Below are 15,197 nucleotides of genomic sequence, written 5' to 3'. Positions count from 1 at the left end.
GTTTTCTTTTTTACTTCGAAGGGCACATTCCTTTTCAGTTGCTTTGTCTAGTTCTTCCTCTTTACCCCGCTCTCTTTGTGTTGTTACATCCCAGGGTTCATTCAGTCTTTGCACATCTCCTCTTCTCTTTTCCTCTTCTCACTCATTTCCTCAGTGATGTCAAATAGTCTTTTTAATGCTTACATAACTATTCTTAAATCCTTCTCCTACCTGGATCTCTCTTCCAAACTCCAGATTCATACATTTTACCTCAACATGCCCCAAACTAAACTTCTCATCTCCCTCTGCCCCAAAGTCACACCACCCACAACCTTCCCCAACTCTGCTGATGTCAACTCTGTTCCTCCCATTGGTCAACTAATGCCTTAGAGTCATCATTTGCTTTTCTCTTTATATTATTTCCATCAGGAACTCTGGTTAACCCCTTTTCCAAAACATACCCAGGATCTGACCACTTCTCACCCATTGACTACTGTCACATTGGCCAAGCCACCTACATGTCTTCTTGAATTGCAACTAGAGAGTGTGCTTCCCCTTTACCCTTTATGGTCTATTCCCAATTTAGAAGCCAGAGTGAACCTTTAAGAAGTCATATTTTGTCATACCACTACTCAAAACCATTCAATGACTGCCTATTTCAGTCAAGGTAAAAGCCAATGTCATAATGTTGCTTCTTATCTTTCTGATCACTCTCTAGCCAAACTGGCCTCCTTGCTGTTATTGGACACAGCAGTACATGCTGCTGAAAATCTTAGGACTTTTGCTCCATTCCTTCTGTACAGCCACTCCTTCCAAGTCTCTGCTCAACTCTCAACATCCTTGATCACTCTATTTAATACTAAAACTTACCTTCCATTCTTCCACTTCACATTTCCAAATCCCCCTATCATACTCTACTTTTTTTGCCATCTTCTGATATACTAGATAAATTTCTTATTGACTGTGTTCATTATTTACTACCTATCTTCTACCACTAAATTTTGCTCACCTTGCTGAGGACAGCAGTACTCAAATATGATCCCTGACCATCAGCACACCACCTAGGATCTTGTTAGACATGCAAAATCCTCAGGCCTAACCCTAGACCTAGTGAATCATGAACTCTGGTGTGGGGCCCCAGATACCTGCTTAAACAACACTCCAAATCATTCTATTGAACACTCAAGTCTTGGAATCACTAAACTGGAATCATGTCTGGCACAGAGTAAACATTCCACAAATATTGTGGTCAATCAATTTTAAAATCCTTTCCTTACAGTTTCTATCTCCCCACAGGGGAGGACATCCAGCAACCATACTAACATGGTTGTCTGGCCCAGGGTGAGTGCCTGACTCAAAATGGGCATCTCATAGGCCCCTGCAAGACCAAATGGACCCTCACTCAAAGTTTGGTTCTGATACCAAGGCCAGTTATACTCCACCAGCCAGGTGAATTTGAGAGAAGGTTTACCACTTACACAAGGGACTCCTGGGGAGAGGTGGATAGGCATTAGGAGGTATTAACTGACTGGGGCAGAACAGAGGGGGTGGTCAGGCCTTTAGAGAGGTTGGGATTAGGACTGGGGAAGACCATGCTGGCTGGCAGTTTAAATTTCCTGCTGACACCAGAGGAGAAGGTGAGAGATAACAGGCCCTCTTAGACTTCCCAGTTGGAGTACTAAAGGAAAAAAGAGGGATGAAGTTAAAAACAAGCCCGTGGGTAAACATCCAAAATGAGGCCAGATACTTTATTACATGGATGGACCAATTAGACTATTTCCCAGGAATTTGGAATTAAGATCATAGGAGCCAGCTAGCTGATCTCAGAAGCTGAAATTGAAGGAAATACAAAAAACCAGGAACCTCCATTTTTCCTCCAAAGATGAAGAATTAAAGAGAGTCAACCCCCAGAAAGAGTAATAGAATGCATATATAGAGAGAGAACCAAAGGTATAAGGCTCAAGCTGGCTGGACCCCAAAGCCTTCCCACCAACTCAGTGCATTACCCCAGGTAAGACTGGTTCCCTTACACATAATCAGGATCTTAGCTGAAACCGTAAGTTAAAATTTTCTAAACAAGAGTTACTGTTGTGACAAAGAGATGGGTAAAAACCACATTTCACAGGAAGGAGAGATGACATCTAGCATAGAACCTGGCACAAAATAGACACTGAATAATTCACCAACAAATAGATGAGCAGAGAGAATTTTAATATTCAGTTAGAGAATAAGAGGGAAAAGAAGAACTTAAATTTCTTAAAGAGGGGATTATTATCTTTTACCCATTATTCTAATATTTTCAAGTTTAAAATCATAGTCAAAAGGCAGACCTTTGTTAATCAAAGAGTTCTAATAAATTCATCTATAAAGTGGGGAAAACGTATGAACTTCATTTCCCTTGTTCCTGCCACTACCATGACTGCTGACAAAGCCTCATGTCACATCCTCAAACTCGCACCAGTACTGATCAGGTAGACCTGCTAACCAGCACTAACCCAGATAGCACGGAATAAAAGAAAAATGACAGGGAAAGAGGTACAGAGAGTAGCGGGAGGGGAAGAGGCCAAACAGGAGACAGGGGATAGCACATAAAACTGATTCCTATTTGAGAAAAATAAGAATTTTAAAAAGAGGGAGCGAGGATCCCTTGAAAATAGAAGGGAGAACAGTAGAGGGAAGGGGGATGGAAAAGGGAAGGAAATGCAAATGAAATTGACCAAATTATGCTAGGTGCATACATGAATATACCAAGTGCATTCAACTTATATGTACAGCACCAATGGAAGGAAGACTAATAAAGTAGGGAAACTGGACTAGGAAAAGGAAGAAGAAGAGGGAAGGTGGGGAGTACTGGGGATAGAAATGCAGCAAATTATGTTACATGAATTATGAGTATGTCAAAATGAACCCCACAATTATGTGTAACTATAATGCACTAATAAAAAAAATTGAAAATAATAAAAATCAAGATCACCAATGGGGAAGACTTACTCCTCTCTAACTGTAACTATGTTTGCTGACCAGTATCTCCCCTTCCTCTATCTACTCCTAATCCTTGCCTCTCATAACTATCATTCTACTCTCTCCATCTGTGAGAGTATATTTTATATTTCACACATAAGCGAAATTACATATTTTTTTTTCCTTCTATGACTGACTTATGGCTTATCTCACTTACAGTCCTCTAGGTCCATCCACAGAATTTCCTGTTTTTTAAGGTTGAACAGTTTTCCACTCTGTATGTATCATCAGAGAAATGCAAATTAAAACCACAATGCGATATTACCTCACACCTGGTTAGACTGACTTAAAAAGATAAAAGATAGCAAGTGTTGGCAAGGAGAAAAGGGAACCCTTATAACACTGTTTGTGGTACTGTAAATTAGTAGAGTCATTTGGAAAACACTATGGAGGTTCCTCAGAAAACTAAAAGTAGAATTAATTCATCAATTCTAATACTGAATAGATACCCAAAGGAACTAAAATCAGCATGCCAAAAAGACGCCTGCATTCCCATATTCACAAGAGCCAAGATAAGTAAACCACCTAAGTGTCCATCAACAACAAATGGAATAAAGAATTTTAAAATGTACGTTGGTTTTTAATAGATGATGTTCCCATTTCCTTATCTCAAAAATCCATTGTGCTCCCTCACTATTGACTTTATAGTTCAACAGTATACTCAGACAGGAAAAACAGGATGAAATAACTTGCCTAAAATCATAATCTCTAAAGTCAAAACTAGAATACTTTTCACAGATTTCTAGTTTTAAACATAAAATACAGTATTCACATCACCTAGTCATTTTCCCTACTTAAAGAAGAAAAATAAAAAGAAATGAGGCCAAAAAGAAGAGAAACAGTTACACAAAGAATGTAATTCAAAAAAATCCTACAAAAAAAAATTCCAGGTAGACTAATTCTAGCTTCTGTATTAATGGAAAACCTGTTAAAGATTCACCTGACTTTATTAATGTTTATAGGATAATGTTGAATAAAAGTACAACCTAAAATCTCAAAAGTCAAATTAATCATAGGCATTTAGTAAAATATCTCTGCATTTTACTTTAAAACATTTATGATAATATGTTTTAAAGACAAGAACTGTCCTGAAACTAAAAACTAACCACTTTAATGAAAATTAGATGGCACTTCCAAAGGAAAGGCATGTGAAGCCAGAATTTAAAAACTTAAACTTAAGTTAAAAATTAAGGAGGTTTAATAAGTGAGGAAGTTTTGCTTGAAACACTTAACATTATGAGAGAGAATGACCATAAACTGTCATGAATGAACTATAGAACTGCAAATATAGTATCAATAAAGAAACACAGGTCATTACTTCATGACACTTCTCATTATCCCAGCAGTATAGCTTGGACTTAGTTTTATTAACTTTCAATGAGAGTTCTGCCAAACGGAGCCCAAGAGTCAAACCACTCCCTGGAGAAAAATTAGGCCTTGATGAAATATTCAGTTCCTCACAATAACTTCATCATTGCAAATTAGGGAACATATTAAATTCCAAAGAAATCAAAATACCAGAAAACCATGAGCCAATATGACATGCTAAACTAATGCTAGACAAATCCTAGCAATTCCTTCAATTTAATTTTCTGTGAAAAATATGATAATATAAAATTCAAGTAAGATCTAAGCTTAGCACACTAATCAACTATTAAGAGAAAAAATAGCACCATAGAATATAACAAAAATTTAGAATAGCCATCAGCTCTACAGCTAACAATAGACTTAAAATTAGATGCTTGAGACCTAGGTCAATGAGTCACTCTAGTGTTCTTTTCACTGGTGACATGTTTTAAGTTGGGTTTGTGTTGCTGTGACCAAAATACCTGACAAGAACAACTCAGAGGAGGAAAAGTTTATTTTGGGCTCACAGTGTCAATGCATGGTCTTCTCACTCTATTGCTTTAGGCCTGAGGTGAGGCAGAACATCTTGGTGGAAGAGTGTCGCAGAGGAAAACTGCTCAGGTCATGACAGCCAGGAAACAGAAAAACAGAGAGAGATAAAGAGAGAGAGGAGCCAGGGACAACATATAATGCCCAAGGGCATGCCCCTACTGACCTACTTCCTCCAGCCTCCACCACCTGCCTATAGTTACCACCCACCAGCCCACTCAAATTATTAATCCATCAAATGTATTAATCCACAATGAGGTTATAGTCCTCATAATCTAATCATTTCACCTCTGAACATTTCTACATTGCCTAACAAATGAGCTTTATTGGGGGACACCTTATGTCCAAACCATAACATCAGACAACATTTATTTCAGCAAAAACATTAATTCATGAGTATATCCATAGCTTAAAATAATAATATTTATTCAGTGTTTACTGTGTGATAAGTTCTATGGTTAAACATATGAGATGCACATGATATGCATACTTTCATTTAATACTTATAATGCCTCTGGGAGGTACTACAATTATTCCCACTTCACAGATGATAATTACTTGCTTAGTATCACATGGTTATTGTGAGGATCTGTTATTTGAACTCAGGTCTGTCTGCCTCTATTGATTTAGAAAATTCCTTCTATGAATTTAGAAAGTAATCATGTATACAAGCAAAGATTAATATTCAATGATATGTATCAAACTTTTAGATAATAGTAAAAACCTGAAAACATCTAAATGTTCAGCCATAATTACTAAATAAACTATGGGACATCTGTAAGATTCAATACCATGGAGTTATTTAAAAATATTTTGGAAAAACACCCTCAAGGAATGAAAAAATGACAATTATATATGAAATGAAAATACTAGGTTATAAAATAACATGCATATTATGATTTAAACTACATATTATACAGAAAATCATATACATGTACATATATGCATTTATACATCTGTAAATAGATAAACAGGTAAATAGACACACAAAAATGAAAGGATGTCTCTGGATCAGGGTTTCTCAATCCTGGCAGTACTGACATTTTGAGCTGGATAATCTGCTATAGAAAGCTGTCTCCTGCATTGTAGGTTGCTGAGGATCCCCAGTCTCTTCTCACTAGATGCCAGTAGCATCCCACTAGGTTGTGACAACCCAAAATGTCTCCAGACATTGACAAAATTGCCCCAGGGTAAGAGCTGCTACTCTGGGTGATAACAGATAATATTTATTTTCCTCTATATGCATCTCAGTATTTTCCAACACTTCTAAAATTATTATGTATTACATTTGTAATCCAGGGGGAAATGTTATTGTAAAGATGAAAACTAACTAAAAGGAGAAGGAATGATTCATATTTTACGTGACTAACCTGCAATCATGGAAAATAAGTATTAGGGGAGCTTTAGAATATCTGCTGTGATTTTTCTTCCATCAGAAATTACTTAGTATGTGCTTAACAGTGAAACAATAGTGGGAAAAGTTAGCAGAAATCTCTTCTACCTGCGTCAGGTACATCCGAGTAGTAACAGTAGAAAGAGGTGGGTAAACCAGAATTGGTTTAGTTGTCTCCCCAATAGCATCACCAACAAGCTTCCCATTAGAAGAATAAGCAGCAACCGCAAATATGTATTTTTCATTCATTTCTAAACCTTTCACTTCAAAAATACTTTTACCGTCAGCTGGAATCTATTAACAAAAACATATTTTGAGTTACATATGGAAAATTAAAATAATGTGACTTTTAAATTATAATTAGGCTACACTTATAAATAAAAAACAAAAACATTTTTCCACAGTTGGATTTTAGTTATGATCCAAGTTGAAATTAGAATAAATTATTTGAAATAATGACTTTATGTGGGGAAAAAACAATTGTCATTATTGAGACTTTGATAAGATTTCCTGACATTTAATATAACATACCGCTTCTCCTGAATTTGGGAGATGATTGTTATTTAGCCTCACTTTTCCATAACTTCCTTCTGCTTTACAACCCAAAATGCAGTACCAGGACACCTGCCGAGGAGAGAGATGAGCCCGTCATTTAAGTCTGTTTAAAAGACATTTAACTTCTTTATCTCAATGTAAGCAAAAGGAGTACTTTTATAAATAAAAATGTAACTCTTCCAGTTTTTTTTAAATATGAAATATATTTACAAATACGCTTAGGTTCAGTCTTATGAAAGTAAAGACAAATTCAGGACTAACTTAGCTGGGGCAATAAAGACTAAAATATTTTCATTATTAATTATTTTAACTACCATTAATTGCGTAATTCCTGTGTTAAGTATTGCTAGAAAATTGACACATACTTTCTAATATTCATAGCATCCCCATGAGATGGCATGACTATTGTCATAAAAATGGAGAGATGCTAAATAATTTTGCCCCAGAGCAGAAGGTGACTTCAAAGATAACTTAATCTTGATGGACTCAAGTTATGACCTGATGGAAAAAATATCAACACTGAAATGATTTGTATATTTTATATAATAATATATGACAAAAAGCAAGTTACCCAATTATAATATTTAAAATAAAATGTAAAAATATATACAAAAAAGCCTGGAAAATAATGCTCCTAAATAAGGATAGTGGTGGAGTTTGAGTAAGTTCTTTCTCCAGTTTAGAGTTTTCTTCTTTTTTTTTAAATGCATACTTTTTTGTTGTTTTTTTCTTCACTTTATAGTTTTCTGAATCATGACATTACTTTGATAATTTTTAAATACAGACATAAACCAAACATGAAATACAAATCACAGAAACTAAACTTAAACTTGATTAAATAGTTAGACAATGGCCCTTCTGCCAAAATGTTGAGATAATGGAGGTACATTATTGGAATGAACTATGTTCTCACTGTAGAGAAAAAAGGGAGCACTAAGGGAGTGGTATTATGAATAAGCCATACTGCTGCAGGTCATTGGGGTCACTACCGTGGCTGTCCCTTTTCCCAGAAGTAACTCCTAAACTACAGGGAAGGGAAAATGTAATTGCCTTTATAAAAACCAAATGCCTTTGACACCCTATATCTACTTCTCCTTCCTCCAAGTCAAAAGAAAAATCCTAATTGGGGGGGAGGGGGCGGGCTATCTAATCTATACAGTGGGTCTCAACTCTGAGTACCAGAATCGCTTTAAAAAATAGTTTGTACAGAATCAACCATTTTTTAAATTGCAGCTATACAAGTCTGCCTGGCTTGTTATAATTGTCTGGCCCCTTGTGCTTTAATGGAAATTTCTCAGGTGATTATGATATATACAACTAATTAAAGAGCACCATTCAAAGGCAGGAGAACTGTAAGGAAGAAAGTACACTGAAGGAACCTGGAAGATGGAGGTCAGGAGAAAGAAATCAGATGAATCTCACCAGAAAATTGGAATAGACTTCCCTTGATTTCCCATACAAAAAGAGCATCACTTTTAATAGGGCTTTAAAAAAAAAAGAAAGACTGTGTTATATGACTTAGACTGTTACTGTTCTAAGTTATGCCATGTAAAACAGAATTTGGAAGGTAAAACTCTCTTTAAAAGCATTTTTACAAGCAGATTTTATGTTTTTATTTTGTTCCACTGATGGAAACATCTTAGTTTGTGTAACTCTAAGAAGCAATGTGTAATTAGAATCTACATAAGAATAGAGACATCATGAACAAATCACTAACTTTGGAAGGAAGATTTCATAAATAATATAAATAGCATTAGCATTTTCAACTATAAAAACAGATTTTAATGAAATGAATGTCTTAACATGAGGTTTCGACAAGACAAAAGATGGCTGAATCTGCAAACCAGAAAACTTATCCAGACCCATGGCACCACCTAGTGCTGATGAGTAGGCAATAGTAGGTGATCTTGCCAGGGACATCCCTCCTGATCTGTCATTTATATCAACTTCACATAACGTGCCAACTGACAAATACAAGAACTGCAGGCCAAATATAGGACTCTTGTATCTTCCTACTTCCAAGCATTATTAAAACAAACAAGCCACTAGATTGAAATATGCAACAAATAAGATTTTGGTTAAATAAGCCAAGATACTTGAAAACAAAAAGTAAACCATCCATTCTTCATTCTGTACTAATTTTCCCAAATCAGTTTAGTTCTATTCTTCAACAAATTACCAAAAATATCCAAGTTGAACTTTAAAACTGCTAGCAATAAAAATAGCGCATTTATTACAGCACAGTTGGATATAAAACAAATGTTACTTTTAGTCCTACAATCAAATATCACTATGAGTGCTACTTTTAGTCCCACAATCCAAAAATACTATTATCTCCTACTAGTTCCTTAAAGAACAGAACAGCACTTCATCTATGTTTAACTTTATACTTCAATTACCTCACACAGAGTTTGATAGATTTTAGACAAATGCATAGCATCAACAGATGCTTCTTGAACAGCATGTCATGAAGATTACCACAAACTAGTGTAATCAGTCTAACAACTCCACTAACTATTTTTGATAAACTTTATTACATATGTTTAACAAAAGTAGTGGGGAGATATCAGTTGATATGACAAGAACATTTTACATAATCTCATTTTATTTTCATGGAAAACACTTTACAAATGAAAAAAAAAATCTTCAGAAAATGTACTTCACCTCCCTAAAGTTATATTGCTAGTAAGGAAGGAAGCTAGAATTTTAAATCTAAATCTACTTAACTTCAAAGTTTTTGCATGCAAAACATGGTATCAAGAATCAAAGATAAAGCTCTGTTTTTGTATACATTATCAAAGAACATGTTGATCATCCAAAAGAAGAAAATGCAAAATTTAAATATAAATTAAGTGGAACCAAATTCTTATTAGAAAACTAAATTTCAAATTTTAGTTATAGTTAGGCCAAGTTCCAAGGCATCCAGGATGGGAGAAAAGGATCATACTAAAAAATACAGGAAGATTTGTGATTTATAAATCATAAATCATAAAACATGGTTGAAATTGTCACTTATTTACATTAAATGAATTCACATTTACTTGGAAAAACTTTGGACAGATTCACCATCTCGAAATTTCTGCACTCTGCTGCCTCATCTCCACTACTGGCTCTGAAAATAACTTCACTTCTACTTCAAATGTCTGATTCCACTTCAAGGAAGGACTTCATCTTGAGCACACTAGGGTGTCAGCATACAACTGTGTCACGGTGACAAAGATACCTAGAGGGAATTGCTTCTTTATTGTTTCTCCTTACCATATGTTTGGAGACAGCATGGCTATATAGAACACATGAGCCTTGGAAGCATATATATCTCAATCATTGAATGATTTTTGCAGAATTAGAAAATGGCTACTAAATAAGACTAAGCATGATCACCAATGGCATAAGTGGAATAAAGGGGAAATGTCATAAAATACTATAGATTAGACATACTAATCCAGAGTTTAGTGCCTATAAATAAGACTAATTGGGTCCTAAAAACAATAAAAGTATGAATTATTATAATCATAAAAGTATTTATGTTGCTTTGCATGAGGCAGAGATCATAATGGGCACCATACCTTAACATCGGAAATAAACGGAGTAGGTTTCAGTGTCACAGAACAATGAGTTCGGGATAGCAGCAGAGGTGGAGGAGGGATTCTGTTCTTCTTTCTTTTTGAGCTTTCCAAATATTTCTGATATGAATATAGGGCATTTTGTTCTGCTTCAACTTTCGCAATTAAAGAATACGCTTCCTATAATGAAGTGTGGAAAGAGAAAAACACATTTCAATAGGTTGAACCTCCTTTATATTTGCAGAAGACAGATTATGTTAAACATTATCTTTCTATATGCAATCATTTTATATACCTATATATAATTATGCAGAATTAGAAAATGGCTACTAAATAAGGCTAAACATGATCACCAATAGCATATTTATATGTCTAATGTATTATCCTATGTTAATATGAGTCATTCTATTTTAAAACTAAACTGTGAATATCACCATCATATTTCATTATCCTTAAGAAGCTCATAGCACAATCATATTCATTTATATTGATTAGTGCACCTTGAAGTATGACTTTCAGGTATGAAACTACTGAGAAATGAAGTTTGTGACATGAACATTAAGAGTTTCTGAGATGTCAGAAAAATGAAAAAAATAGACAAAAATACTTATTCTGTTAACTTGAAAGAAAAGCAATTGCTTTTTTCAAAGGTTATACAAAGAGATAACATATAAAACAAAGAGAACATAAAATAAGATCTAAATAATATTTCAAAAGTAAGGCTAAATAAATTCAGCAGTGATAATTAAATTTCCTAATAATATTAGAATATCAGGACTGCTCAACTAATAGTTAAAATAATTTATAATGAATAATATTTTAGTCTTGATAGTCCTAGGTAAACTTGCTCCACTAGTTTTTACTTTTCTAAGATACTTGAACATTTTTTTGTGGGGGGTACTGGGGATTGAACCCAGGGCCTTGTGCTTGCAAGGCAAGCACTTTACGTCTGAGCTATCTCCCCAGCCCCCATACTTGAACATTTTTAACAATAATTACTGATTTTTTATAAACTTGATAAACTAGGAAAGTTCTCTCTCTAGCATCATTAAAATATTACTTGTAGTTAATGCCAAAATATCATAAAAGTCCAAAGATAGCACTCTTAGTGCTAATAGTGAAGCACTAAAAGAATTACTAATAAAATCCAGAAGGAGACAAAGGCCACTATTCCATTTTATTCTGGAAATTGTATCTAATTTAACAAACGCAAAAGAAAAGAACCTGGAAATGAGAGGGCAATATGTCTATCAAATTCCAAGTATATTCACTCTGATAAAAAACCTGTGCTGCTTTCCCTATAGGAGACATGTAGAGCTAAAATTTTCCATTTGGAAATCTGGACCTCAAACTCAAAAGAAAGGTTGAGACTAGAAATAGGATTTGAGTGTGCTTCAAAGTTGAACCAAAGGGAAACAAAAGATATTCTATTTTGAGCATTTTGTTAATATATCTTCATTTGCATCACAGGTTATAAAGATCAGGATACTTCAGATTACATCAGAACAGGTAAAATCAGGTTAAGGAAAAATTATGCAACAATAGGGAAGGAGACTAATACCTTGAAAATCTGGAGACACATCCTTCCTCTGAATTATGTTTGGGGCCTATAAAATAAACCTGCAGTGCTGGCCCACATGCCCTGATATTAGCGCATCCTGTCTTTGACCCCATCTCAATTTACTAGCCACCTGCCCTGGATTGCCCACATGTAATCCCAAAATTGTGTGAGGTAGCTCCTGCTCCAGTAAACCAACTGGACATGATCGTCTTCCAGCTAGACTCTAGCACCTTCTCTCTATGCCTGTGAGCCCAGAAAGGATTAAAACCTGCCTGCTCTCTGTCATGGGCTATCACACAGACATTTCTCAGACTGGTTATTGATCAGTATCACCTCTGGAGTTTATTTAAAATTTTAAGGTGGTTTGTTCCCAACCCAAAATTAGAACCTCCAGGGTAAGACTGAACCATTTGTCTTATTAACAAATGCCAAGGATATGTCGCTACATCTGAAGGATAGCAAGGACTGGGAACCACTGGTTTAAATGAGCAGATCTACCCTTCTCTCCATCTCTAGTCCCCTGCTCTTCTTGCCCTTCAATGACTCCTCAACCCTTTCTATTGGCCTTTCGTTCTGATCATGACCATATTTATTTTCTAGCCTTATCTCCTTTTCTATACTTTCCCTCTCTCATACTGACCTCTGTATCCAACCTAACATCTGAAGCTACGAAAGAAAAGACTTCACTCATCCCGAGAACACTATGCTTTTTCATGCCTCTGAGTCACTGCCCAAGAAATTCCCTCTTCCTAGAGGATCTTACAACTTCTCTGCTTCAAGACCCACCTGAGCATCATCTGACACCTCTAAGATAGCACCATGCACTTAGATAGTCCAAGCTCTTCACTGTCTTTATTTTAGCAGATATTTACAATATGTTACTTGTGTGCACAAATATACACAGCCTCTAAACAACAAGTGTCTTAGTGGAAGAGACAGTGCTTTATTTACTTCTTTGGGTTCAACTGATGTGTTATGAATGAAAAACATACTAAATTATGATGGAAGAGGAAACAGAAGAGAAGATTTTTTTTATAATGTATTTAAACTAGCATGATTTAAATGTTCTGATTGAGTCTTAACCTCCAACTCAGATTCCATGGCCCAATTTGAAACAGGTTAGCAAAAGTATTAAATTTTTAATAAAAGGTCATGAAATAAAAGTTGAAAACACAGTCCTTGGTTTTGGGAAATCAAATAAATTCTATAATAGAACTCAAGACCAACCCTAATGCCAGATAAAAATTAGAATTCAAATTGAGTCAAAACACTGATCATTCAATTAGGTTTCATGTATAAGAAAGTGATTGAGGGTTTCTTAAGGGGATTCGATTCTTTAACTAGAAACAAGTAAATAGCATGGAGAGTGGGAATCAAGAAAAAAACAATTCCCATGAGACCAGTTACCCCCAATTTTGAGATAGTGTCATCAATAAGAATATGTTATTTGCAACAACTAAAGTATTTTAATGGCAAAATCTAAATAACATTCCCTAATCAGAAATCAAGTAGATTTCCATGACTTATATGACTTATCACACAATGGAAAAAAACTAAAACCTCACTTCCTCCCCTTGTCTAGCACAGAATTGGGAAATTACAAGGGTTCACTAACCTTGAAAGAAGAAATAATCCTTTATCTATCCAAGAGAAAGGTTCATCCAAGGAACCTCAATAGGAAGGGACTTCTATGCCAATTCACAAGGGGAATAAGTTCTGACTGTTTTTTCAGTGGTGCTATGTGCCACAGTGTGCTGCAAAACAAGTCAGGTCCAGAGCATCTTTATCTGGATTAAATTTCTCTGCCTACAACTTCCATTAGAGAAAACAAGACCTGCCTCTCTTCACAAGCTACCCAGTGCTGATGAAGACAGGTTGACGTTAAATACATTTGACACAAGCTTGACACCCACAGTGCAGCAAAACACTAATGGAAAGATGTAATGCAATCTTGAGGGCATGATTAAGACATATGTAAACAGCTATCACAGGACTGGAATGATAAAGTGCCCCATTTACTACCTATTGAGCAGACCTCCCTGAGGTATAGTGTGGGTTCTCAACATGATGATGTGCATGGCAGAAGAAGAAAAGTAGATTAAGTCATACCCAAGAACCCTGGGAATATTGCTGAGATTTAAATAGGCAATTCATAAGATAAATCTAAGAGAAAACAAAGAAAGAAATGTGTAGTTTTATAAAGAGAAATATCTGAAGCAACAGAAAATAGTTCAAAAAGAATGTTTCAGAGTGCTTAAAGTGAAAGTAGTAATAATAATAAAGGCTAACTTTTAATTGACAGCCGATTCTGTACCAAAAGCTAAGCATTTAAATACATCATTTCATTGAAACTTCCCAAGAATCCCACTTTACAGATGAAGAAATTAAAACTAACAGAGTATAAATTACTTGACTTAGGTCACACAGCTAATCCGCAGCTGAAGCAGAACTCTAATCCAAGACCTTTATATTCCTAAACCTAACCCCTGTGCTATCTTGTCTCAATACAAAGCTAAGTTAAAAGAAAAAACACATGGAAAGGCAACCTAGATGAAGTTTTCCATGAAGAACCTTTAAAACACTTGAAAGGAAAACAAAAATGCATAATATGCTAAATAATATGTAAATATGCTAATACATAAATATGCTAAAATATTCTGTCAGTAGTATGAAACCTGCAGGTCAAAACATGACCCCATAGGAGGGGAGGGGTCACAATAAGAAATGGTTGGCTCCTTTATAAGGAAGAGTTCAGCATGGAATAATTAAGAAGTGAGAAGATATATGAAATCATATACATATATACACATATATATCATATATATATATATACACACACTCCTCCTTCCCCCCTTTAAAAAAGAAGCAAATAGAATTGACTTAAATGCCACAAAATAGAAAAAAACAATTAAATCCAATTACTGTTGGGATAGTCAACAGAGTGATATTTAAGGGATACCATACCAACAAGTAAATTTGAAAAATATTAAGTCCAGGAGTTATTAGAATTTTGACTGACTCTGAGCTTCACCATTAGTTCAGGTTCCAAAATGTGACTACACAATCGTATTTTGTATCAATTACAAAAAAATAATCTGCTAAAGCATAATACTCCTTTGCTATTACCGGTAGTATTACCGGAATCTGGAACTGTTAATATCATCTCAACTGCAGATTCATTTAGGTTCCAACAAATAGCTTCAGGAGAAAACTAGATGCAACAATTGGG

At 35.1% G+C, this 15,197-nt stretch overlaps 1 protein-coding gene across 1 annotated transcript in view; it reads right to left on the bottom strand.

Annotated features, from left to right (window-relative positions):
- Cfap54 (cilia and flagella associated protein 54) overlaps positions 1 to 15,197 on the bottom strand; it is a 315,326-nt gene that overhangs the window by 221,917 nt on the left and 78,212 nt on the right. Inside the window, exons 20-22 of the mRNA XM_047551199.1 lie at positions 10,411 to 10,587; positions 6,821 to 6,913; positions 6,398 to 6,583 (exon numbers count right to left, since the gene is read on the bottom strand). Coding sequence (XP_047407155.1) covers positions 6,398 to 6,583; positions 6,821 to 6,913; positions 10,411 to 10,587 — 456 coding nt within the window. The remainder of the gene's footprint in view (positions 1 to 6,397; positions 6,584 to 6,820; positions 6,914 to 10,410; positions 10,588 to 15,197) is intronic.

The sequence above is a fragment of the Sciurus carolinensis genome, chromosome 4, assembly GCF_902686445.1.
Source record: "Sciurus carolinensis chromosome 4, mSciCar1.2, whole genome shotgun sequence".
NCBI lineage: Eukaryota > Metazoa > Chordata > Mammalia > Rodentia > Sciuridae > Sciurus > Sciurus carolinensis.
This window is presented reverse-complemented; position numbering and strand designations above follow the sequence as displayed.